This window comes from Sceloporus undulatus, chromosome 6 (assembly GCF_019175285.1).
Source record: "Sceloporus undulatus isolate JIND9_A2432 ecotype Alabama chromosome 6, SceUnd_v1.1, whole genome shotgun sequence".
NCBI lineage: Eukaryota > Metazoa > Chordata > Lepidosauria > Squamata > Phrynosomatidae > Sceloporus > Sceloporus undulatus.
The window spans coordinates 23,146,072-23,166,320 of record NC_056527.1 but is presented as its reverse complement, the minus strand read 5'-3'; the positions used below and the strand labels follow the sequence as shown (position 1 = coordinate 23,166,320).

At 42.0% G+C, this 20,249-nt stretch overlaps 1 protein-coding gene across 2 annotated transcripts in view; it reads right to left on the bottom strand.

Annotated features, from left to right (window-relative positions):
* PRTFDC1 (phosphoribosyl transferase domain containing 1) overlaps positions 1–14,373 on the bottom strand; it is a 58,779-nt gene extending 44,406 nt beyond the window's left edge. The window contains exons 1-3 of one of the 2 annotated variants that reach the window (XM_042475359.1): positions 14,211–14,373; positions 5,359–5,465; positions 1,772–1,955 (exon numbers count right to left, since the gene is read on the bottom strand). In XM_042475359.1, coding sequence (XP_042331293.1) covers positions 1,772–1,955; positions 5,359–5,465; positions 14,211–14,285 — 366 coding nt within the window. In that variant the 5' untranslated portion in view covers positions 14,286–14,373. Of the gene's footprint in view, positions 1–1,771; positions 1,956–5,358; positions 5,466–9,195; positions 9,704–14,210 lie in introns of those variants that run through there. The other variant, XM_042475361.1, reaches the window with a different exon arrangement.
* Between the last annotated feature and the right edge of the window lie 5,876 nt (positions 14,374–20,249).

Below are 20,249 nucleotides of genomic sequence, written 5' to 3'. Positions count from 1 at the left end.
GTTTAACTACATATTGGGTGATAAAGTACTTTCTTCTAGCTGCTTTTATCATGGTTTATTAAGCCAGAATTTTTGACCTACTGTTACATGCAAGCTTATACTTTCTGTCAAACTGCCTGTTAGTAGGACAGGAAGCTTTCTAAGAAGTAAAATGTGTGTGCATTTGGGACTAACTTTAATGAAAATGTTCTTAGTGATTAAATCCAAAAGCTTCCTTCATCCTTTCATTTACTTAGTCTGCAGCAAACTAACCTTTTAGCCATGAGTGCTGAACATGGAGCAAGAAAAGGCACCAGAATTCCACCAGTATTTACAATACTTGGACATGGTTCTTGGAGACAAACAGTTGGAGAAAGAAAAGAGCACAGCTACATAAAGTGAACAGAAAGCAGCAGGAGTCCCTTAAGGAAGAGAGAAACAGGAAATGGTTAGTAAACAGAAGCATGAAGGGAGAAAAATAAAATGGTATGTGAGAAACCACCGTCTGGAAACTACTATCTGGGAAGCATGTTAGAGGGGGGAGAGAGAAAATATTAAATTTGAATGGGAAAAAACACATTTATCAAAGTAAGAAGGCTCCCAGTATATATACACACATCTAATCTAAACCAGTGATACTGAAAGTAGTGGTCCATGACCTGTTGGCTGCTGTTCTGCAGCAAGTTTCCAGGAAAGAAAGAAACAAATGTAATCAATAGGTACAAATATTGTGCTGATTTCTGTCCCACTGGAAAAAACTCTCCCAGTCCCACACATCAGATACCTTAAGAAGCACTGATCGAAGCCATTATTACAGGCTAGTGATGGGGTTTGTTGTATGAACATGACTGTACAATACTGGTACAGAACCTGACAAACTGTGAACAGCTTCATGTTACAACAGTTATTATCCTATTCAGGCAGAGAACAGAGAAGATGGGACTAGTGCATTGTCCTCACATGCTGGTTCAATGTGTTATGTAAACAGGTCAATGAGGCTAGAATTAAAACCTCAAAACTTGGTTTTAAACAGGTCCATGCAACTCTGGATATTGTAATTTTCCTGACGTACACACACATACAAAATCAGTAGTGCTCCTGAGAAGTTGTGCTCAGTTTTTGTTATCCTGTTTCAACAGATCATATTTTGTAATCCATTGTATTATTAGTTTATCCACTGAGTTGTACTACATCAAAGGGTTTGAAGACAAGAGTTTAATACCAGCAGATTTTTTTTTAAAAAAAACAACCAATCTATCAATAGATTGGAGCAAAACTCTGTCCAGATTTGGTTGATCCACTGAAATCAAAAAGACTTTAATTACAAGAATTTACATCCCATTGATGATTAAATTAAGCCCCAGTAACTACAGTTGGGTTTATCTTAAAGCACATTTGTACATCACAGCAAACTATGGTTTGTATTAAATGGCTACTTAAGTACTAAATAACATGACAAACAGCCAAGCAAAGTGTGGTTTGCTTTCCTAATTTCTGAATGTTTCTTGTCCTTTTCTCAAGTTCTATTTTAGGATGGGCAGCTGGATAAATAAGCCAATGATAAGTCATGATTCTGGGTTTGGAGGTTAAGGTTTGTTGGTGGTTAATAAACCACAAATTCTCAACATAGGTAGGTTCACACATTACAACCAGCTAAATTTACATAAACCTAACTATGTGATCACAGTTTCAAAACAATTAAATCTGGATCCAACCCCATGTGTAGTCTTCACTGCTGTTTTCAAACAACATTTCAATTAAACAGTATGTAAAAACAAAGCTCATTACTTACACAATAACTTTTCAGCCTGACAAAATCAACTTTCATGGAGATGAACCTTTCTGAATTTCTACTGAGGTTCTTAATATGCTCCACAAGATCAGCACAGAATTTGTAGCCACCTTTAAGTACACAGAGAACCACAATGTCATTGTATCCAATATCTTGCATGATATCTTTGGCCAAACGTTCTATCCTAGAGCAAAAATTAAGGGTAAACATATGGTAAGACTTGGATTTTTCACAGCAAGCATATTTTGTGATGCAATACAAAAGAATGAAAGATCATACATGGCCTGAAATCAAAAACATATTCATCCTTATTCCACTAAGTTGCACAAAATACACTGTGTGTACATGACTAGAATGTGACTGGAGAAGTGCACCTAAATGCATATCCCATTCAGAATGATGAAATAAAAACAGATGACATCTATATCTGGATGAACACCACCATCCAAATTTTGTTAATAGTATTTATTTATATTCTGCTTTTTCTTGAAAGAATCAAACTGGATTACAAGACTATCAAGATAAAATCACATACAATTTTAAAATACAATTAAACCCCCCAAACCCCAAACCCCCCAAACATAAAATCATTAATCAAACCTTAAAAAGAAATTAAACAGGAAAATTTTTAAACATTCCAGGACCAATAAAGTTAAAAAAAAGGTTTGGGCAGATTTGGTTTTATGTTTGGGGGGGGGGGGGAGGTCTGAAGAGCTGGTATCAATGACATTTCCAGTGTCACAACGATGGCTTAAAGGTGAAAGTAGGGGGGAGGCAAGTCAGTAGTCTAATCTAGTCTGGAAAGGCCTGCCAGAAGAGATCCGCTTTAATAGCCTTCTTAAAGGCTTCCAAGGTGGTAATCTGACGGATCTCGTCTGGCAGGTCGTTCTAGAGTCTAGGAGTGGCTGATGAGAAGGACCTCTGGGTCACTGCTGAAAGTCTAGTCTTCTTGGGTTGTAGCAGATTCTTTCCAGAGGACCGAAGTGTACTGGGTGGATTATATGGAAGGAGACGCTCACGCCAGTAGTCAGGACCCAAGCTATGTAGGGCTTTAAAGGTTAAAACCAACACATTGTATCTTTCCTGGAAACTAATAGGCAGCCAGTGAGAGATTTTAGAAGTGGTGTAATGTGGGCAGTTCTAGGTAAGCCGGTAACCAACCTGGCTGCCATATTTTGGCACAAGGGTAGCCCCAATTACAGCGTGTTACAGAAGTTGAGCCAAGAGGTTACCAACACATGTATTACTGTTTCAAGGTTTCCCTGCTCCAGGAAGGGGTACAGTTGGCATATCAGTAGAAGCTGATAACAAGTACTCCTGACCATCGCATCCACCTGAGATGTCAGATGAAGGAAAAAGCCCAGGAGCACCCCAAAGCTGTTACAATCGACCATGGATAAATCTCAGTTTTATAAAGCATGCCCTGTCTATGGTATGATTTGATTTTCTTATTCATTGTCCACCTGTCTTCCCAGCCAAGAGCCTGATAGCTGTGTGCATGGGAGAAGTTAATCACCCAGACAGTGGGACAAGATCGTCTCCAAATACCTACACAACAGCATTTTTTCAGCAGGGAGGCAGAGTACACGGTAAAAACAAATGCTTCTAAATGCACGGGAAGGTGAGAGAGCAATAAACAAAAGGTAAAGAGAAGAGGTCAGTGCTGAAATAAGAATGTCTATATGGACTCTTGATGGGACAAGAGAAGCTGGGGATACTTATGGACAGGTAATACACTATTGCAATTGAATGGAGAGGGAGGCAGTTTCCTTTAACTACACTGGTGCCTTGCTAGGTCCATTCCATATGGGAGACTGGCAACTGCTGTATATAGTGAACGGAGACTGGCAATTTCTGTGTATGGTGAAGTTTGATCTTGTCCAAGCACAGAAATAAAATCATTGGAGCTTAACTATTTAACACTATAGGGCTAGGGCTGTACAGATTTCTGGGTTTTTTATACTGAAAGGAGGCATTTGGAGAACAGAATGAGAAGGAAACTGTGGATTACATATTATATCTGGGAAAAAGGGAGGAAATGAAGGAATTGGAGACACCCACAGTGAATGTGCTAATTTTTTTAAAGGTAGGTGTTTGAATAGGGAAGCAATGAGAATAGGCAAGAAGCATAAGGAAATATTAAATGGTATGGCACATATCACCAGTCAGCATGAGCCCCAAAGCATACATTACAAAAGTAAGTTCTACATGAATGAGACAAACAAAACCACCAGAAACTGCTTAGGATCTTTAGATAGAAAACTTACATCTTTTACACATAAAAATGTGATGACATACGGCATCCAACAATATATGGGCAGCTCTCTTATGTACATTTTCACTCAAGCTTGGAAATAACAGGGTCACATAGCAACAACACCTGCCATGTATTAATTTGGGTGAACAGGGAGTGGGATAATGTGGGCATAATTACAATATGTTTTGCAAAATTATTGAATGACATATAACTTTGTTATTATTATTTTGGCATAACAAGTAATATTACTTGTGAAATACTGGGTTTACAGTCATTTTAAGCAACCTGGGATCATGGATGACAGATTTCTCTAAGTGAAAGCTTATTTTGTAAATAAAAAAGAAATTGTGGTAAAGAGTTACCTTTACAACAGCTAACATTAACTATAAAACAACAGCAACATCTCAACCTTCAATTTTCACAACTTGGGATTGTGTTTCTTATGCATCAGAAATTAAAATTTCTCTTTCTCAGTCCACTACTTCAGATATTTAATTAATGTTGATTATGGCGTGAAGAGTATAAAAGCCCCAGGTGCTGTTGCTTGTCTGCAGAAAGGAGATGCTGAATGTTCTTTAATATCTCCCTCTTTTATTCCTTACAACTAAGCATTACAAGGAGCACCCTTAGGAATTTCTTGTGACATTTAAGCCCTTTGGCTATTTCCACATTCACATTCAAAGCATCTCACAGATTAAACATTTAACATGACAGCTCTTCAGTGCATACATCAGGAATAAAGGTATACTTGAAGACAGTGAGTATGGAGCTCACTGTAGAGGAGGAACTTGGCATGTGTGCACTCCAACTCCCATTTTATAATGCAACAGATACTGTAGCCTTGCGCTCACCTGTTGTAGCAACTGTTAAATAGCTCCCCATACAGCAAGTCAAAAGTGAGAGAGGGGGCTATGGGTGTATGATTGGTTGCATGATAACCAAATCTCATTAAAAAGGGAGAAGGGAGGACATTAAACCATTAAAATATTTAGCTGAGTACAGAAAACTAAAAAAGGAACTAATTCTGATCATTGATACCCATCTATTCAATGCAAGAAAGATACCACCTTCCCACCCTGAGACCTACAGTAATTTACTGATACAGCCCCCTCTGGTGAGTATCAGCATCCTAAATACAGTACAATTATTTAAAGGTACAGCATTCTGTGTTAAACATTACAGTAGAAACACTAATGCTGTTATTTAGCAAGCAGGGGATTGATTTAGTGATGGCTGGATTAATCCTTCCTTCCAAAATCAATCAACAATTCCTGCGCTGCAAAAAATGAAACATTTCATTTTCATATGTGCCCTTTATACAAATCCTTACCTGTCAACAATGATCCCATGTGGTATCAACACATAATCAAGATCTCCATAGTAGTGTTGCGGATAGGAAAACAGATCCAAACTATATCCTGGCCAATCATCTGAAATCTGCAAAGCAGACCGAGTGTCATTACAAAACATAAGACTGTTACCATCTGGTAATTTCCAAAGGCCTAGGAGATTATTCTAGACCACCAAGAGTTAAGAATTTGGTCTATAGAGGCTCCCAAGCACCTTTCCCACAATATAGCCTCTTCATAAAACCCTATCCTTCTTAGAAAGATAGAAGTCTCTGCTAACTTCAAGCAGAGATCACACTGGTAATTCCTTGTGCTTGTTAAGGGAATCCCCATTGTTCTCTCTGATGAGAGGCAGCAGGGACTCCTTGTTCTGTTGTCAGGTATGCAAGAGAAACAAGAGACATGCCTCAAGATGTTCAAAAGATGATCTGTTTATTAGCTGCAAAGACCTGAACACTCTTAAGGCTCTCTTCATGGGATACTCAGAATTGAAATTTCAGACATTTCTGAGCCAGGAACTTCAAAACTTTTTGCTGGGTGAATGAATGGTTTTGGAGTTCCTAGCTTAGAAATTACATACATAATTATAATAATTTGTGCATGTGAAATAACTGGATTAGATCTAGATTATACCTATTGAAATCTGTAGAACTTCATTAGTCATGAGTAATTTTTCAAAGGGTACACTGCAAACATGGCTAATCTCAATATGAGTTGCTATAATTTGATTAAAGGTCCTACTATCTTAACAAACTTAAAATGTATTGTATTTGGAATGTTATTGTCACAGTTACTTCTGTGGATTCAATACCATGCCTCTAATGTAGAATTAAGTACTATGAATACATACTTATGTGAATTTCTGAATTGATTTGATTTGTGACAATGCTGCCAATTGTACACTATAATCCCCTGTAGATGTTACTAACTTAGGTTTTACATGCTTTCTCTGAAATACCATGGAACAGTGGGAGAATGTTTATATTGCACCTGTAGACAGTTTTCTTCAGTCATCCAATTTTGGACAAAGTGGAATCCTCACCTTTGAACATGTGAAATGGTCACTTGCAGCATCTTCTAATGAAACCAGTCTAAGAGAAACTGCCAAGACTGAATGTTCCTGCACTGCTTTAGCCTGTGTTTGGAACAGGACACTTGCTAATGCCTGAAGGGCAAAAATAGTATTCCCTGTCATTGTGATGATAATTCAAAAGGACTAGAAAGCTCCATGTGATCCCAGTGCAGTCTTCTCATCCACTTGGTATCTTCTACCCAGAATAGGGTGGCCATATTCCAGTCCCTCATATCCGGGCATCTAATTAGCATGTTATACAAACTATTATAATTTAGGCAGCATCCTCACTGCAGAAATAATCCAGTCTGTCACCAGTTTAACTTCCATGGCTCAGTGCTATGAAATACTGGGATTTTTAGGTTTTTTGTGACATCGGACCTCTCTGACAGAGAAGGCTAAATATCTCACAACACTACAAATCCCAGAATTTCATAGCATTGACCCAAGCAGTTAACATGGTGTCAAACTGCATTATTTCTGCAGTGCCGATTCAGCCTTAAAGAACTGCCAACAGTGTCCCTGAAATATCAGAAGAGGATTATACAGTGGAGCCTTGCCTTATGTGGGGGTTCCAGACCCCCCCCCCCACATAAGGTAAATCCCACGTAAGCTCGAGCCCCATTCAATATAAGGGGCTTGTGCTCACGGCGGCACGGCAGGTGCATCATTCATTTAATGGCGACACGGCTTCCATATAAACAGGAAACGGCATATGGTGCACCCGTGTATGAAGCGGGCGCACTGTATTCCCATACTTTATGCAGATTTATATTTTAAATCCTGTTCTGTTGGAGTACCGAGGGTGGATCTTGAAAAATACAGGCACACTGCAAACAGCTATCTGAATAGTAGAACAGTCAGGACAGCTCTGAAGAACAATAAAGCTCAAAGTTTTCTTCAAATCATAGGTGGGTGGCCATTTTCCACAATGTGTTGAGGGCTGCACATAGCAAAGATGAATGTTACAGGTTGCCTGCCCCACAACATCAACAAGTACACAGGTGCAAAATATTAGATTTCAGTGTTTGTGGGGTATTTGTGCATGTGTGCACTAATGCCTAAAAGCCTGCTCTTGAAGAAGGAGTAATGTTATGCATTCTAATAGTATTGTTACAGCTATTGTTGTACACAATATGACAATATAATGTGCAAATCAGCCATATCCTTATTTGGAAAAAAAGATGTCCTTTTGTGTGCAGTGCTATAATAATAATAATAATAATAATAATAATAATAATAATCAAATAATCTGCAGAACCAGTAAATTGTCTGAGTAAACAGGTGCACAAAGACAAAAATAGTATGCAATCTGGAATGGTATGAAGCATACGGAAAGCATGGCACACACCCCAACACATTTCCTCTACCTAAATAGTGCTCCAGGGTCATTCCAGCCTCAGAAAATGAGGTGTCTTAACCTGTTTCTGGAGGTGTAACCAATATCAGAAGTTGGGAACTAGGCTAGCCATATAATTACACAGAGTAAGATAACTGCCTTAGGCAGCAGATTCAGAATGTCAAATGGTTAATTACTCAATACTGCTAAGTTACTATATACTACTTGTTATTTAATACTACTAACTTACTTAATATTAGTAAGTGTGTTACTTGATCTGTTATTACTGTGTTTTATTAGCAGATTGAGAGAGGTGATTATGGAATTTTCCATTTCATGTGCCAAATAAACTGACTGGCACTGGAAATTAAGCACCTTAATGTGGGAGACACCTTTTATTGCTCTACTGCAAGCAGGAAAACCTTTTATGCCATCTATGGGGCCGTACAGACAGGCCAAAATAAAGCTGCTTCAGGCCACTTTGGAGGTATGCTGTTTAAATGACACACGCATCTTAAGAGGTCAGAAGCTGCGCCAAAGCTGTGCACCAGTCTTTAGGACTGGACCATGGCTTTGGTGTGGCTTCCAGATTCTTAGGACGCATGCATCATTTAAACAGCATATCTCCAAAGTGAAGCAGCTTTATTTTGGCCTGTCTGTACAGGCTCTAAATGATCCTCCAGCTCTCCTGATGTTGTTGAATTGTAACTCCCACCATCCCTCACTGTTATCATGTTACGTGTGATGGCCATTTAATAAATACAAACAAAAATCCATCAGTGACACCTTTTATTGGCCAACCGAAATGCACAGTGTTTGTTATCATGTTGGTTTGGGCTGATGGGAATTCAAATTCAGCAGTAGCTGCATAACATATTTTTCCTCTTTTAGAAATATGGTGTCTGGAATGTAATGCTCTCCTGAAAATAATGTTAAGTAGTACTGAAAAATACGATGCAAAATTCAGCAAGAGTTACACAGAACAACCACACAATTTTAAGCATATTTTGTCAGAAGACATCCCACTAAGGTCAATGGATTTTTCCCCTTAGTAAGCAGGCTTAAGCCTCAAGCCTTAAAGGATATCGTGCAAAGTAACTTTACTATTTTAACAAGGCTGCTCTTATCATGAGGCCGAATGAAACAGATGCAGGTACTATTAGATGGACATAGGAATCATACAGCCCTCCAGATACTGTCAGACTGGTAGTCCCAGCAGCCTCAGAGAGCAAAACTAATCATGAGGAATGCTGGGAGTTGAAGAAAATCTAGGTAGCGGCAGATAATTTTCACCCTCGCCAGAAAAGCTTCTCTTGTGGCCAAAGACAGCTGGACAGTTTCAGAAAATGAACAGAGGTGTTATGAAAAGGTGTGTGTACACATAGTACAGGCAAAACAGAGGTTCACCTTCTTTTTGCCCTGACCCAGCCACATGGGGGCAAGTTAGTCCAAGAGAAAGCAAAGACAGAAACCTATGGGGGGGTTCTTGAGAGAAGGATGGAAGAGAAACAAAAGAAAAGCTGAATCAAACTAAAGGTCTATCTAGTCCAACATCTCGGTTCCCACAGCCAGATATCTAGGATTCCTGTGTGTAAGAAACTGCATGCTGCATGTGATTCCCGAGATCCATCTTACGGTCCATTATCCCTCACGTTTTTGAAACTTGTTTGGCCAAAAATTGACATTAAAGATCCACTCAAATCATGATAAAAACACAGATATCTGATTCCCCTGGTTTGATTTTACTCCTAAATCAACCCCCTTTCCAGTGGCTCTGGGAAAATCTTCCTCTGGGGGATGTACTAGGGGAGCAATTTCCACACCCAATATGCAGTTGCTCAGCCTACGTCTAGGAGAAGCCCTTTAGCAGGACATGAAGTCAATAATCCTCTCTTGTTGATGTGTGTCAAGTCATTTCCAATTTATGGTGACTCTAAGATGACCCTTTCATGTGGTTTTCTTGGCAAGATTTATTCAGAGGAGGTTTACCTTTGCCTTTTCCTAAGAAAAAATACTAAGGCACGTTACAGACCGCCGAAAAGCGGCAGCCTGCACCCGCCCCTTTCCCTGCCGGATCGAGGCCTCAGTGGTCAGAGCGGCAGCCGCTGAGGCCCCGATCCGCCGCTTTCCAGGCTGCGGGGAAGCGGCAAAAGGGCACCCCGCGGTGGGGGGAGGAGAAAGGGGCTGCTTGGCCCCTTTCTCCTCTGCGTCGCTGGGCGCAGCCATCTAAAGGCTGCGCCAGCGACGCAAAACCAGGAAGGAACCCCATTTCGGAGCTCCTTCCTCCGCCGATGAAAGGGCGCACTAAGCGCCCTCGCGCGACAGCATCACGTCCGCGCCGCCTCGTTTGGAGGCCGTGCGTTCGTCACGCCATCATGGCGGCCCCCATGTAGATGGGGCGCCGCCATCTTGTACATCCTCAGGACGTATTAGGCTTGGGGGCGTCAAGAAGTGACGCCCCTTTTTAAACCTAGGAGGTCCTGAGGACGTCTCTTATGGCGGTCTGTAACGCGCCTAAGAGAATGTGACTTGCACAAGGTCACCCAGTGGGTTTCCAAGGCCAAGTGGCAATTCAAACTCTAGTTTCCCAGTGTTCTAGTCCAACACTCAAACTCTTATTTAACGCTGGCTCACTTGTTGTGACCTCTCAACAACTGGTATCCAAAGGCATGTGCTATCTGTGCTCCTGGAGGGTAACACACAGCCATCCTGACTAGTAACCATTAGTAATTTGCCTAATCCCCTTTTAAAACTATGGTATTGCTACATCCCATGGTAGCAAAACGTGAGAAAAGAGATACACCTCATGGTTTTTCCAACCATGTGATATGTTTTATTAAAAAGCTCAGAAATGGTTCAGCTATCCAGAAAGACCATACATATTTTGGTGTTTGAGGCAAAGAGCAAGTGGAATCCACTATCCTTCCAGTCAAAGTGTATAATATAAATGCCAACCAAGTATACTGGCAGACAAGACAGAAAATCCCATAATTCTAGACCTGACAGTAAAATAAAATAATAACAAGTTGAACAAGTATCATTTTCTGCACTTTTATGACACGCCAAACTTGCTGCCTTGAGGTGATTGTTTCTCTCTGCCTAATGATAGGGCCATCTCCTGCCTTGTACTTTAAGCACAGGGATGGATAATGTGTCAACCCCTAGATGTTAGCAAAACTTCATCTACCATCAACTCTGGCCATATGGGGAAAGCTAAAAGAACCCCATGCCCAACACTGGTAGGGCCAGATGTCAACACCTGGAACATTTACTGCTACAACTACAATAGTTATACACTTGCTTCAAAGAGATCTCAGAAGAGCACATTCCTCCTTCGAAGGGTAAAGGTCAAATGCCTCTCTAAAATGAAAAAATAAAGTATCCCTTCTCACATGCATGTTTTATTACTTTAATTGAATAATAAATGAGATGTCATATGATTAAGAATAAAATTCTCTGTACTCATACCTGAGCTGGTGCCACTTAAGACAGCAGTATCTACTTCTATGTAAATGTGGATAGGAATGCTGTAGGGTTTTTTATTCTCCATTTTGTTATTCTATACTATACTGTGAATTCAAAGTCCTTTTGAATACAGACTTGCATACTCCTCTTGCCTGCTTTCGATCACCCTTTTTAGCACTCTGTTGAGAACTTCCTAATCAGGATGATTAAAACAGTAGTAAAAATTTCCACCCACCTGATAAGGTAATATACACAAGTTCTGTCAGCATAGAGCTGGGAGCTGTACTTCATCTAGACAGAGACATATGCTCTGTGTGTGTGTTCACACATATGAAAATGTTATTCCCCACCTAATGTGCAGTACAGGGTTGCCACTAATAGGGGAAATGAAAATACTGCTGTTTCCTTTTCCAGTAGAAGCTTTATCAGCTTCTGTGTGAGAAACCTCAAAATATAAAATATACAACCATTCCACAGCATGAAAATTCTGTGGATGAGGGAGAGAAAAGAGTTGGGTGTATACCAAAGTATAAATGTTCTATGGCTGGGGTAGGTGGTTACCAGATATGAAATAAAATCATTGGATTGTAGCTGAAGAAACATAAACCAAGGCAGTGGGTCTCAATGTTTGGTCCTCCCAAGATATTTTGGACTTCAGCTCCCAGAATACTGGACCCCTGGCAATGTTGGCTGAGTCTACTGGAATTTGAAGTTCAAAACATCAGGAAGACCAAAGTTTTAGAAAAGGGAGTCATGCAGCCCTCCATCACTGCAAGTACCAGTTGTCCTAGCCAACATAGCTAGTGGTGAATAAACCTGGGAGCTGCACTCCAAAAACATCTGGATGGCTGCCTCTGCCCTCTGGAATAGTATTAATATAGAACAGCGGTTCCCAAACTTTCGCCCTCCATTTGTTTTGAACATCAGCTCCCAGAATCCCCAGCCAACTTGGCCAATAGTAAAGTGTTATGGGAGCTGAAGTTCAAATTATCCGGAGGACCAAAGTTGGGAATCACTGATCTAGAATAAATCTCACTCTCAGGATCAACTCAAGGTCTTTTATTGCCTATGGACAACTAGGCATCCTAAAGAGGACCTATCCCTTAGTGCAGGGTTACAAACTATGTAGCCCTCTAGCTCTTGTTGAATTGTAGCCCTAGCCAGTCTCGTCAATGGTGATGAATGCTTGTAATTGTAGTCTGATTACATATTTGGGGGGGGGGGGGGGCTGCACAGTCCCAAGGTTAATAACCCAACCATTTGCCATTTGTCCTTAACCCCACAACTGCCTGGACCAGAGCAGGAGGTGGATGGAAGAGATGAAGAGGAGTCCAGAGGACTCTTCTGGGGCAGTCTTGTTATATGTGACTTGACCTAACCTACCCTTAATGCCATCCTCTCTTGCAGCAAACATTACAATCTATTGCAGAAGGGAGTAAACCGAAGACTGCATTCGCACTGCATAAATAATCCAGTTTAATTTAACTTTAATTTCCATTGCTCAATGCTATGGAATTCTGGGTGTTATAGTTTGTTGTGGCACCAGAGCTCTCTGACAGAGGCAGCTAAATGTCTCACAAAACTACAGTTCCCAGAATTCCATACCATTGAGTCACAGCAGTTAAAAGAGTGTCAAATTCTGCAGTGAGGATGCAGCCCAAGACTTCAAAATCTTAAACTACAACTTCTTTCACAGAGTTATGTAGTCTCAAAAGTGCTACAAAATCCCTTTGCATACTGATTTTCCAGACTAGCATGGCTATGTCTCTGAATTACAATCACCAGTAAAACACATCCACATTTAAAACTGGTATTTTTAAGGGACAGCTGACCTTCAATTAAAGCTGCATTCCAGAATACACTTGCAAGAGTGTAAATCCTATTGAAAACCATAAGACTTAGGTGTAAATTGGCAGCAAACCACTCTGGGTGGTTATGCAGTCACTTAACCCTGTCCTTATGCAGGTTAAATCAGAAATAACTCCTGCCTAGTTGAATGAGGCTTACTTTCTAAGTGCACGTAATTATTACTTACCACAATTCTAGTCGTGCCTATTGAGAAGTAAGCCTCACTTAATTCAACACTATTTATTCTTGGCTCTCTATGGGATATTTACAGACTTTCAATTCATTCGTATGTCTGTGCCTGGTATTGTGTGCTTTCAAGTCGTTTTTGACTTATGCTAACTCTAAGGTGAACCTATCATGAGGTTTTTTTGGGCTGAGAATGTGTGAGTTGCCCAAGGTCACCAGTGGGTTTCGTGGCTGAGCAGGGAATTGAACTAAGATCTCAAGTCACAGTCCAAAGCTCAGACCACTACACCACACTGGTTCTCACACTCACATATACATATAGCATGGCATATTGGTTTGAGTGTTGGACTACGACTCTGGAGACCAGGGTTTGGTTCCCCATTTAGCCATGAAACCCATTGGTTGGCCTTGGGCAAGTCTCACTCTCTCAGCCTCAAGGGAAGGCAATGGCAAACCTCCTCTGAACAAAAGGTGCCAAGAAATCCCTGACAGGGTTGCCATAAGTCTGAAACGACTTGAAGGCACACAGCAACAGACAACAAATATATATATGTATGTATATTCATCTGTATAAATCTATATGAATATATATATATTCATCTGTATGAATTTATATGAATATATATATATGTGTGTGTATATATATATATATATATATATTCATACACTATATACTGTGTATATATATATATATATATATATACACACACACACACACACACATTATATATATATTTATACAGATGTATACACACACACACACACTCTTTGGTCACGTTCTCCATCTTTCCTGGAGGGTCCTCCATTTGTTGTTGTGGTTGCGATGCTGCCTTGCCCTCCTTGTGGGCGAGGACCCCTGGCCCCCTGCCTCCCCTTTTGACCCAAGGGAGGTGAACCATTTGGGGGCACATTTCTGCATTTACCACGACCCCTCCTCGGCCGCTGCCCCGTCCAGGCGCCTCTGCCTCTCTGGCCTCGGCGCCGCTTAGCCCGGCCATCTTCTGCCAAGGGCTTCCAGGAGGAGAAAGAGGGGAAGGAGGAGGAGGAGGAGGAGAGAGGGAGGGAGGGAGGGAAGGAGGGAAAGAAGCCAAGGGAGGAAGAGATTTAGGAGGAGGGAAAGCGTATATACTCTCAGCCCCGGCCTTCTGCTGCTGCTGCTTCCCTCAAGATATCAGAGGCAGGGTTGAAGAGGCCAAGCCTCCAGAGCCATGGAGGAAAAGGAGGAGGAGGAGGAGGAGGAAGGAGAAGGAGGAGGAGGCGGCGCCAGGCCCGAGATGGAGGGAAGGAGGAGGCCGGGAAAAGGCGCCTCCTTGCGAAGGAGGGGTCCCTCTCTCCTCTCCCTCCCCTGGCGCCTTCCCCCTTTTCCTGGCTGGTTGTTCTTGTTGTGTGCCTTCAAGCCCTTTCTGACTTATGGCGACCCTATCATAAGGCTTCCTTGGCATGTTTCCTCAGAGGGAGTTTGCCCCATGGCCATGCTCTGAAACTGAGAGAGTGTACAACGTGGTTGTTGTTGTTGTTATTGTTGTTGTGTGCCTTCAAGTCCTTTCTGACTTATGGCGACCCTGAGCCAAAACTATCATAAGGTTTTCTTGGCAAGTTCCCTCAGAAGAGGTTTGCCATCCTCTGAGGCTGAAAGAGGGCAAAACTCGGTTGTTGTCGTGTGCCTTCAACTCCTTTCCAACTTCTGGCAACCCTTTCCTCAGAGGAGGTTTGCCATTGCCTTCCCCTGAGTCTGAGAGTGTGTGACTTGCCTCAGGTCAGCCATTAGGTTTCATGGCCAGAGAGGGAATTGAACCCTGGTCTCCAGAGTTGTGGTCCAGCACTCAAACCACTAGGCCACACTGTTGTGGTTGTTGTGTGCCTTCAAGACATTTCTGACTCATGGCGACCCTGAGCCAAACCTATCATAAGGTTTTCTTGGTGAGTTTCCTCAAGGGGTGCCATGGCCATCCTCTGAGGCTGTTGTTGTCGTGTGTCTTCAAGTCCTTTCTGACTTGTGGCAACCCTAAGGTGACCCTTAGTTTTCTCAGAGGAGGTTTGCCATTTTTTTTCTCCTGTGTAAATTCATGCATCTTAGTCATGCTCAAAATGGAGGATATTTTGAAATTCCTCCTGGACAGAAGGTCAAAATGGAGGACATGTCCTGGAAAAGGAGGATGTCTGGTCACCCTGTGGAGGCCAAAGCCAGGAAAAGGCAACTCCTCAGCTACTGAGGAGTAACTCTCTTGCATCTTTTCCCTGATGCCTCCCCAGTTATTTGCCACAGTTCTCTTGCCTGTGCTTCTGCCTTCTTCTCTTTCTTTCATTATTATTATTATTATTATTATTATTATTATTATTATTATTAACCTTTATTTATAAAGCGCTGTAAATTTACACAGCGCTGTACATACAATCTTTTTAATTGGACGGTTCCCTGCCCTAAGGCTTGCAATCTAAAAAGACACGACACAAAAGGAGAAGCGGAAGGGGATGAGGGCCAACAGTTCTTCTCTACCTCCAAGGCCTGGATCAGGGGAGATGGACTGGAGGGAGGACCTAGCAGTACAGGAAAAGATTCAAGAGAAAACAGGCAACAAAGGAACATCAAATAGCAAGCGACAATTATGCAATGCCTGGGAAGGCTTCTCTGAACAGGATGGTCTTCAACTCCATTTTGAAGCTGGTTAAAGAAGTGATGGCTCTTGCTTGTGGGGGAAGAAGGTTCCAGGAGTAGGGGCAGCAAGTGAAAAGGGGCGAATCCGGGATGGGGCAGAGGAAATCCTGGGCTAAGACAGGAACCCCTGACTACCAGAACGGAGGGCCCTGGTGGGAAGGTGAGGAGAAAGAAGGTCTGATAAGTAAGGAGGGGCCAGTCCATGGAGGGCTTTGAATGTCAACAGCAGGAGCTTATACTGAATGCGGAAAGGGAGAGGGAGCCAGTGAAGGGATGCCAACACAGGAGAGATGTGGTCACAGTGGTGGGCGGATGTGATAATGCGTGCAGCTGAATGCGTCGGGGGCCGGCAAAGAGGGGGAGGCCTCCAGCGCTTGCGCCCCCGCCGGCTCCTTCCCGGCCTCTGACAGGGCCTGGGGCTCCATCAGGGGCTGGCAAAGAGGAGGAGGCCTGGCCCCCGAGGGTGGAAGCTGTGCCCCCGGCACGTAGCTCCGCCCCCGGAGGGTGGAAGCTCCACCCCCGGCATGTGGCCCCGCCCTGGAGGGTGGAAGCTCCACCCCCCGGCTTTGGCCCCCCAGTTGTCTGAGGGACAGCAACCTGGCCCCCGGCTCAAAAAGGTTGCCTACCCCTGTCCTAAAGCATTGTTCCTTTAAGTGATGGTCCCTAGATCAGTGCCAATCTGTGAGCTATTGATTGCTGGTATACAGCAAACCAACAACCCCCCCCCCCAAATTCTCAGTAGACTCAAATATGGTGCCTATCCCTCACATATTGGGGGGAAAGCCCTTACTGGTCTCCCACATTAGATAGTTTAAGGAGTGCTGGCCTAAGCTAACAAGGCCAATGCAATTTTAGGCTGCATCAATAGAAGTATAGTGTCTATATCAAGGGAAGTAATAGTGCCACTCTATTCTGCTCTGGTCAGGCCCCACCTGGAATATTGTGTCCAGTTCTGGGCATCCACGATTTAAAAAGGATATGGAGAAACTGAAGCATGTCCAAAGGAGAGCGACTAAAATGGTGAAGGGTCTGGAAACCATGCCCTATGAGGAACACCTTAGGGAGCTGGGGATGTTCAGCCTGGAGAAGAGAAGGTTAAGAGGTGATATGATAGCCTTGTTTACATATTTGAAGGAATGTCATATTGAGGAGGGAGCAAGCTTGTTTTCTGCTGCTCCAGAGAACAGGACCCGGAACAATGGATGCAAGCTCCAGGAAAAGAGATTCCACCTCAACATTAGGAGGCACTTCCTGACAGTAAGAGCTGTTTGACAGTGGAACACACTCCCTCAGAGTGCAGTGGAGCCTCCCTCCTTGGAAGTCTTTAAGCAGAGGCTGGATGGCCATCTGTCAGGGATGCTTTGATTTAGATTTCCTGCATGGCAGAATGGAGGTGGACTGGATGGCCCTTGTGGTCTCTTCCAACTCTATGATTCTGTGACTAACCCCTCCCTGTTTGATATAGTCCCATTTCAGGTTGGACTTTCTCTGTGACATTAGGAACAAAAAATCAAAACCCAGACATCAACCTGTGTGCTCACACACTGAATGTAATGTAGCTTGACCCTCATATTTATTTATTCACTAATTAATTACATTGATATCCCTCTTCAATTTGTAAGAATTTAACTTCAACTTAGATAATGAGGAAATCGAAATACCATGATAGTTAAAGAGTCCACATATCTTGGATCAAACATTGATCAGAATGGAGACTACAGTCAAGAAATCAGAAGAAGGCTAGGAATAAGAAGAGCAGCTATAAAAGAACTAGATAGGATCCTAAAGTGTAAAGATATACAATTGAGCACTAAAATTAGAATTGCCCAAACCATTGTATTCCCCATCACCATGATGTACAGATGTGAGAGCTGGACTATAAAGAAAGCAGATAGGAAGAAAATAAACTCATTGAACAGTGGTGTTGGAGAAGAGTGCTGAAGATACTGTGGCCAGGACAGCCAAAAAGACAAACAAATGGATCCTAGAACAGATCAAGCCTGAACTCTCCCTGGAAGCCAAGATGATGAAACTGAGGCTGTCATATTTTGGCCACATAATGAGAAGGCATGAATCTTTGAAAAAAAAACCCAATAATGCTAGGAAAGGTAGAAGGCAGCAGAAAGAGAAGAAGATCACACACCAGATGGATAGACTCAATCAGGAGGGCCATGGGCCTTAATTTTCAGGACCTAATCCGAGCAGTGGAAGATAAGGGGTCTTGGAGATGTCTCATACACAGGGTTGTCATGAGTCAGGGTTGACCCAAGGGCAGTTAACAACAACAAAGGCAATGTTCATGGCTCAACGTCTCACCACTTTATCCTCACAACAACTATCTGAGGCAGGTCAGCCAGAGAATAAGCAGCTAGCCCAAGTTCACCCTGTGAATTGCATGGCTCATTAGGGACTTGCAGCTGAATCTCCCAAGTCCCAGTCCAACACATGCCAATGGCTACATTTTGGTCATAGAATACACGTGGAAGGCCTCAAGTTTAATATATGGTTTACAGATCTTAGGGACCAGATCCAAAGATACTTTTACTGAGTTCTTGGGGAACTGATACTGGGGTAAATTAAGAGTCCCAGATGGTTTCATATGGTTGTGAGTTGAAAAATGCCAAGCAGAAATGGGAGTCAGATTGCTCTATAAAAATAACTTGGCATTTGTTTAGTATTCCCTTGGTTCTAATAAAAGAAAGAATTCTAATGAAACCTCGGTTATGTTTATTCACCTTTGTTCCCTTTGCTGTACCAATAGGGTGTATGAGTTGGCAGCTCTAATCGCTGGCAGTTCTTTTACATACAAATATAAAGTGACATTCTTAGCATTCTCTAAAATGTATTTTGTCAAACTTCCTGGAGAGTGAAAGAGTTGAATGTTTTCCTTCTGTCTAGCTCAAATGGTTTTCATTATACCATTTCCCCCTCCTATAGTCAATAGTACTGATGACCTCCATGAAAAAGTACATTTCTGTTTTAAATGGAAAAAGATATCAGTGCTTCATATGATGATTTGATAGAAGCTTCCATGAGCATTAAACAGATAGGAGTATCATGCTGTATTGTGGTCTTCAGGGACTGCCCTAGTACAACAATCCCAGGAAACTAAGAGGTCTAGTTTAAAAGCATAATCAATAATCAAATGCAACTGGAAGGAACATAGAGGTTCCTGAAATATACTTTCATACTTGTTTATACAGCAATTTTGTCTAACCTGGTGCACTCCAGATTTGTTGGGCTATAACTCCCATGATCCTGAAGCAGAATGGCCATTAAAAGGCAATCCTAGAGGCATATTTGACACTTGCTTTCAACTTCTCTTTCTCTTGAGACTTACCACATTCAAGCCAGTGCATCTCCTGGAAGTAATGATGGAAATTGTTTTTATTTATGCTGGCTTTTAGTGCCCAAGAACAGAGCAAAATCAGCATTAAAATTACCAAATCCAAGTTCTTAAGATGGGATGGTCTGTCTTAATTATATAAAACAGTGCAAATTGATGGAGCTTAAACCTCAACAGGTCAGTTCTTTGTATATCTGAGGTGCTATGTGTGTTTGGATGGATGAAGAGGGAACTACAGTAAATGGGGTCTGTGTGATGGGGAGAGAGCCTGTATTAAAAGGTCATGGCATTAGGAAGGTTGAGAACCAATGTTCTAGGGAGTATGGAGGCATTTCCACCATGTTTTTAGGCCCAGGAGGGGCCTTTTTTAAAAAACAACAGGAAGTGAGTGGAAGGCACTTCTTGTTTAAAAAATGGTTTCTATGAAGCCTAAATTAATCCAGTGGACTCCCAAATTATGATGGAAATATTTCCCATATTGGTCTGAAAAAGTAGTATGCACACAGCTTGCTCTATCATCAGGCAGAGAGATGTGGCCATGTGAAGCAGCAGATTATGGGCATCATAAAAGGACAACCAAAGTTTAGTTAGTCCTTTTGTTATTATTAGATTTTTATTACTGGGAATGGGGAAATATATTTATGGGATTATCTGACCCATGTACCCAACTCACACTGTTGGCTTTGAGTTCTATGGACCTTTACCTGTGTGGGTGGAGTATGCCATTTGTTCTTTGCTTAGATGGTGGCCCTGGATATACAAAGTACAGCACAAGTGTATGCATATTTACTCAAAAGTAAATTTCATTGAGTTTAAGTGAAGTTGCACAGGACTACAGAATTAAACTGCAATCCTGTACAGAGTTACCTGGGGGTACATTCAGTTCAACACATGTTTAGACTTGGGTTCAATGTTCAGCAGCTTAAAGAGATGTTAACGGCAACAATATACTTAAAAGGT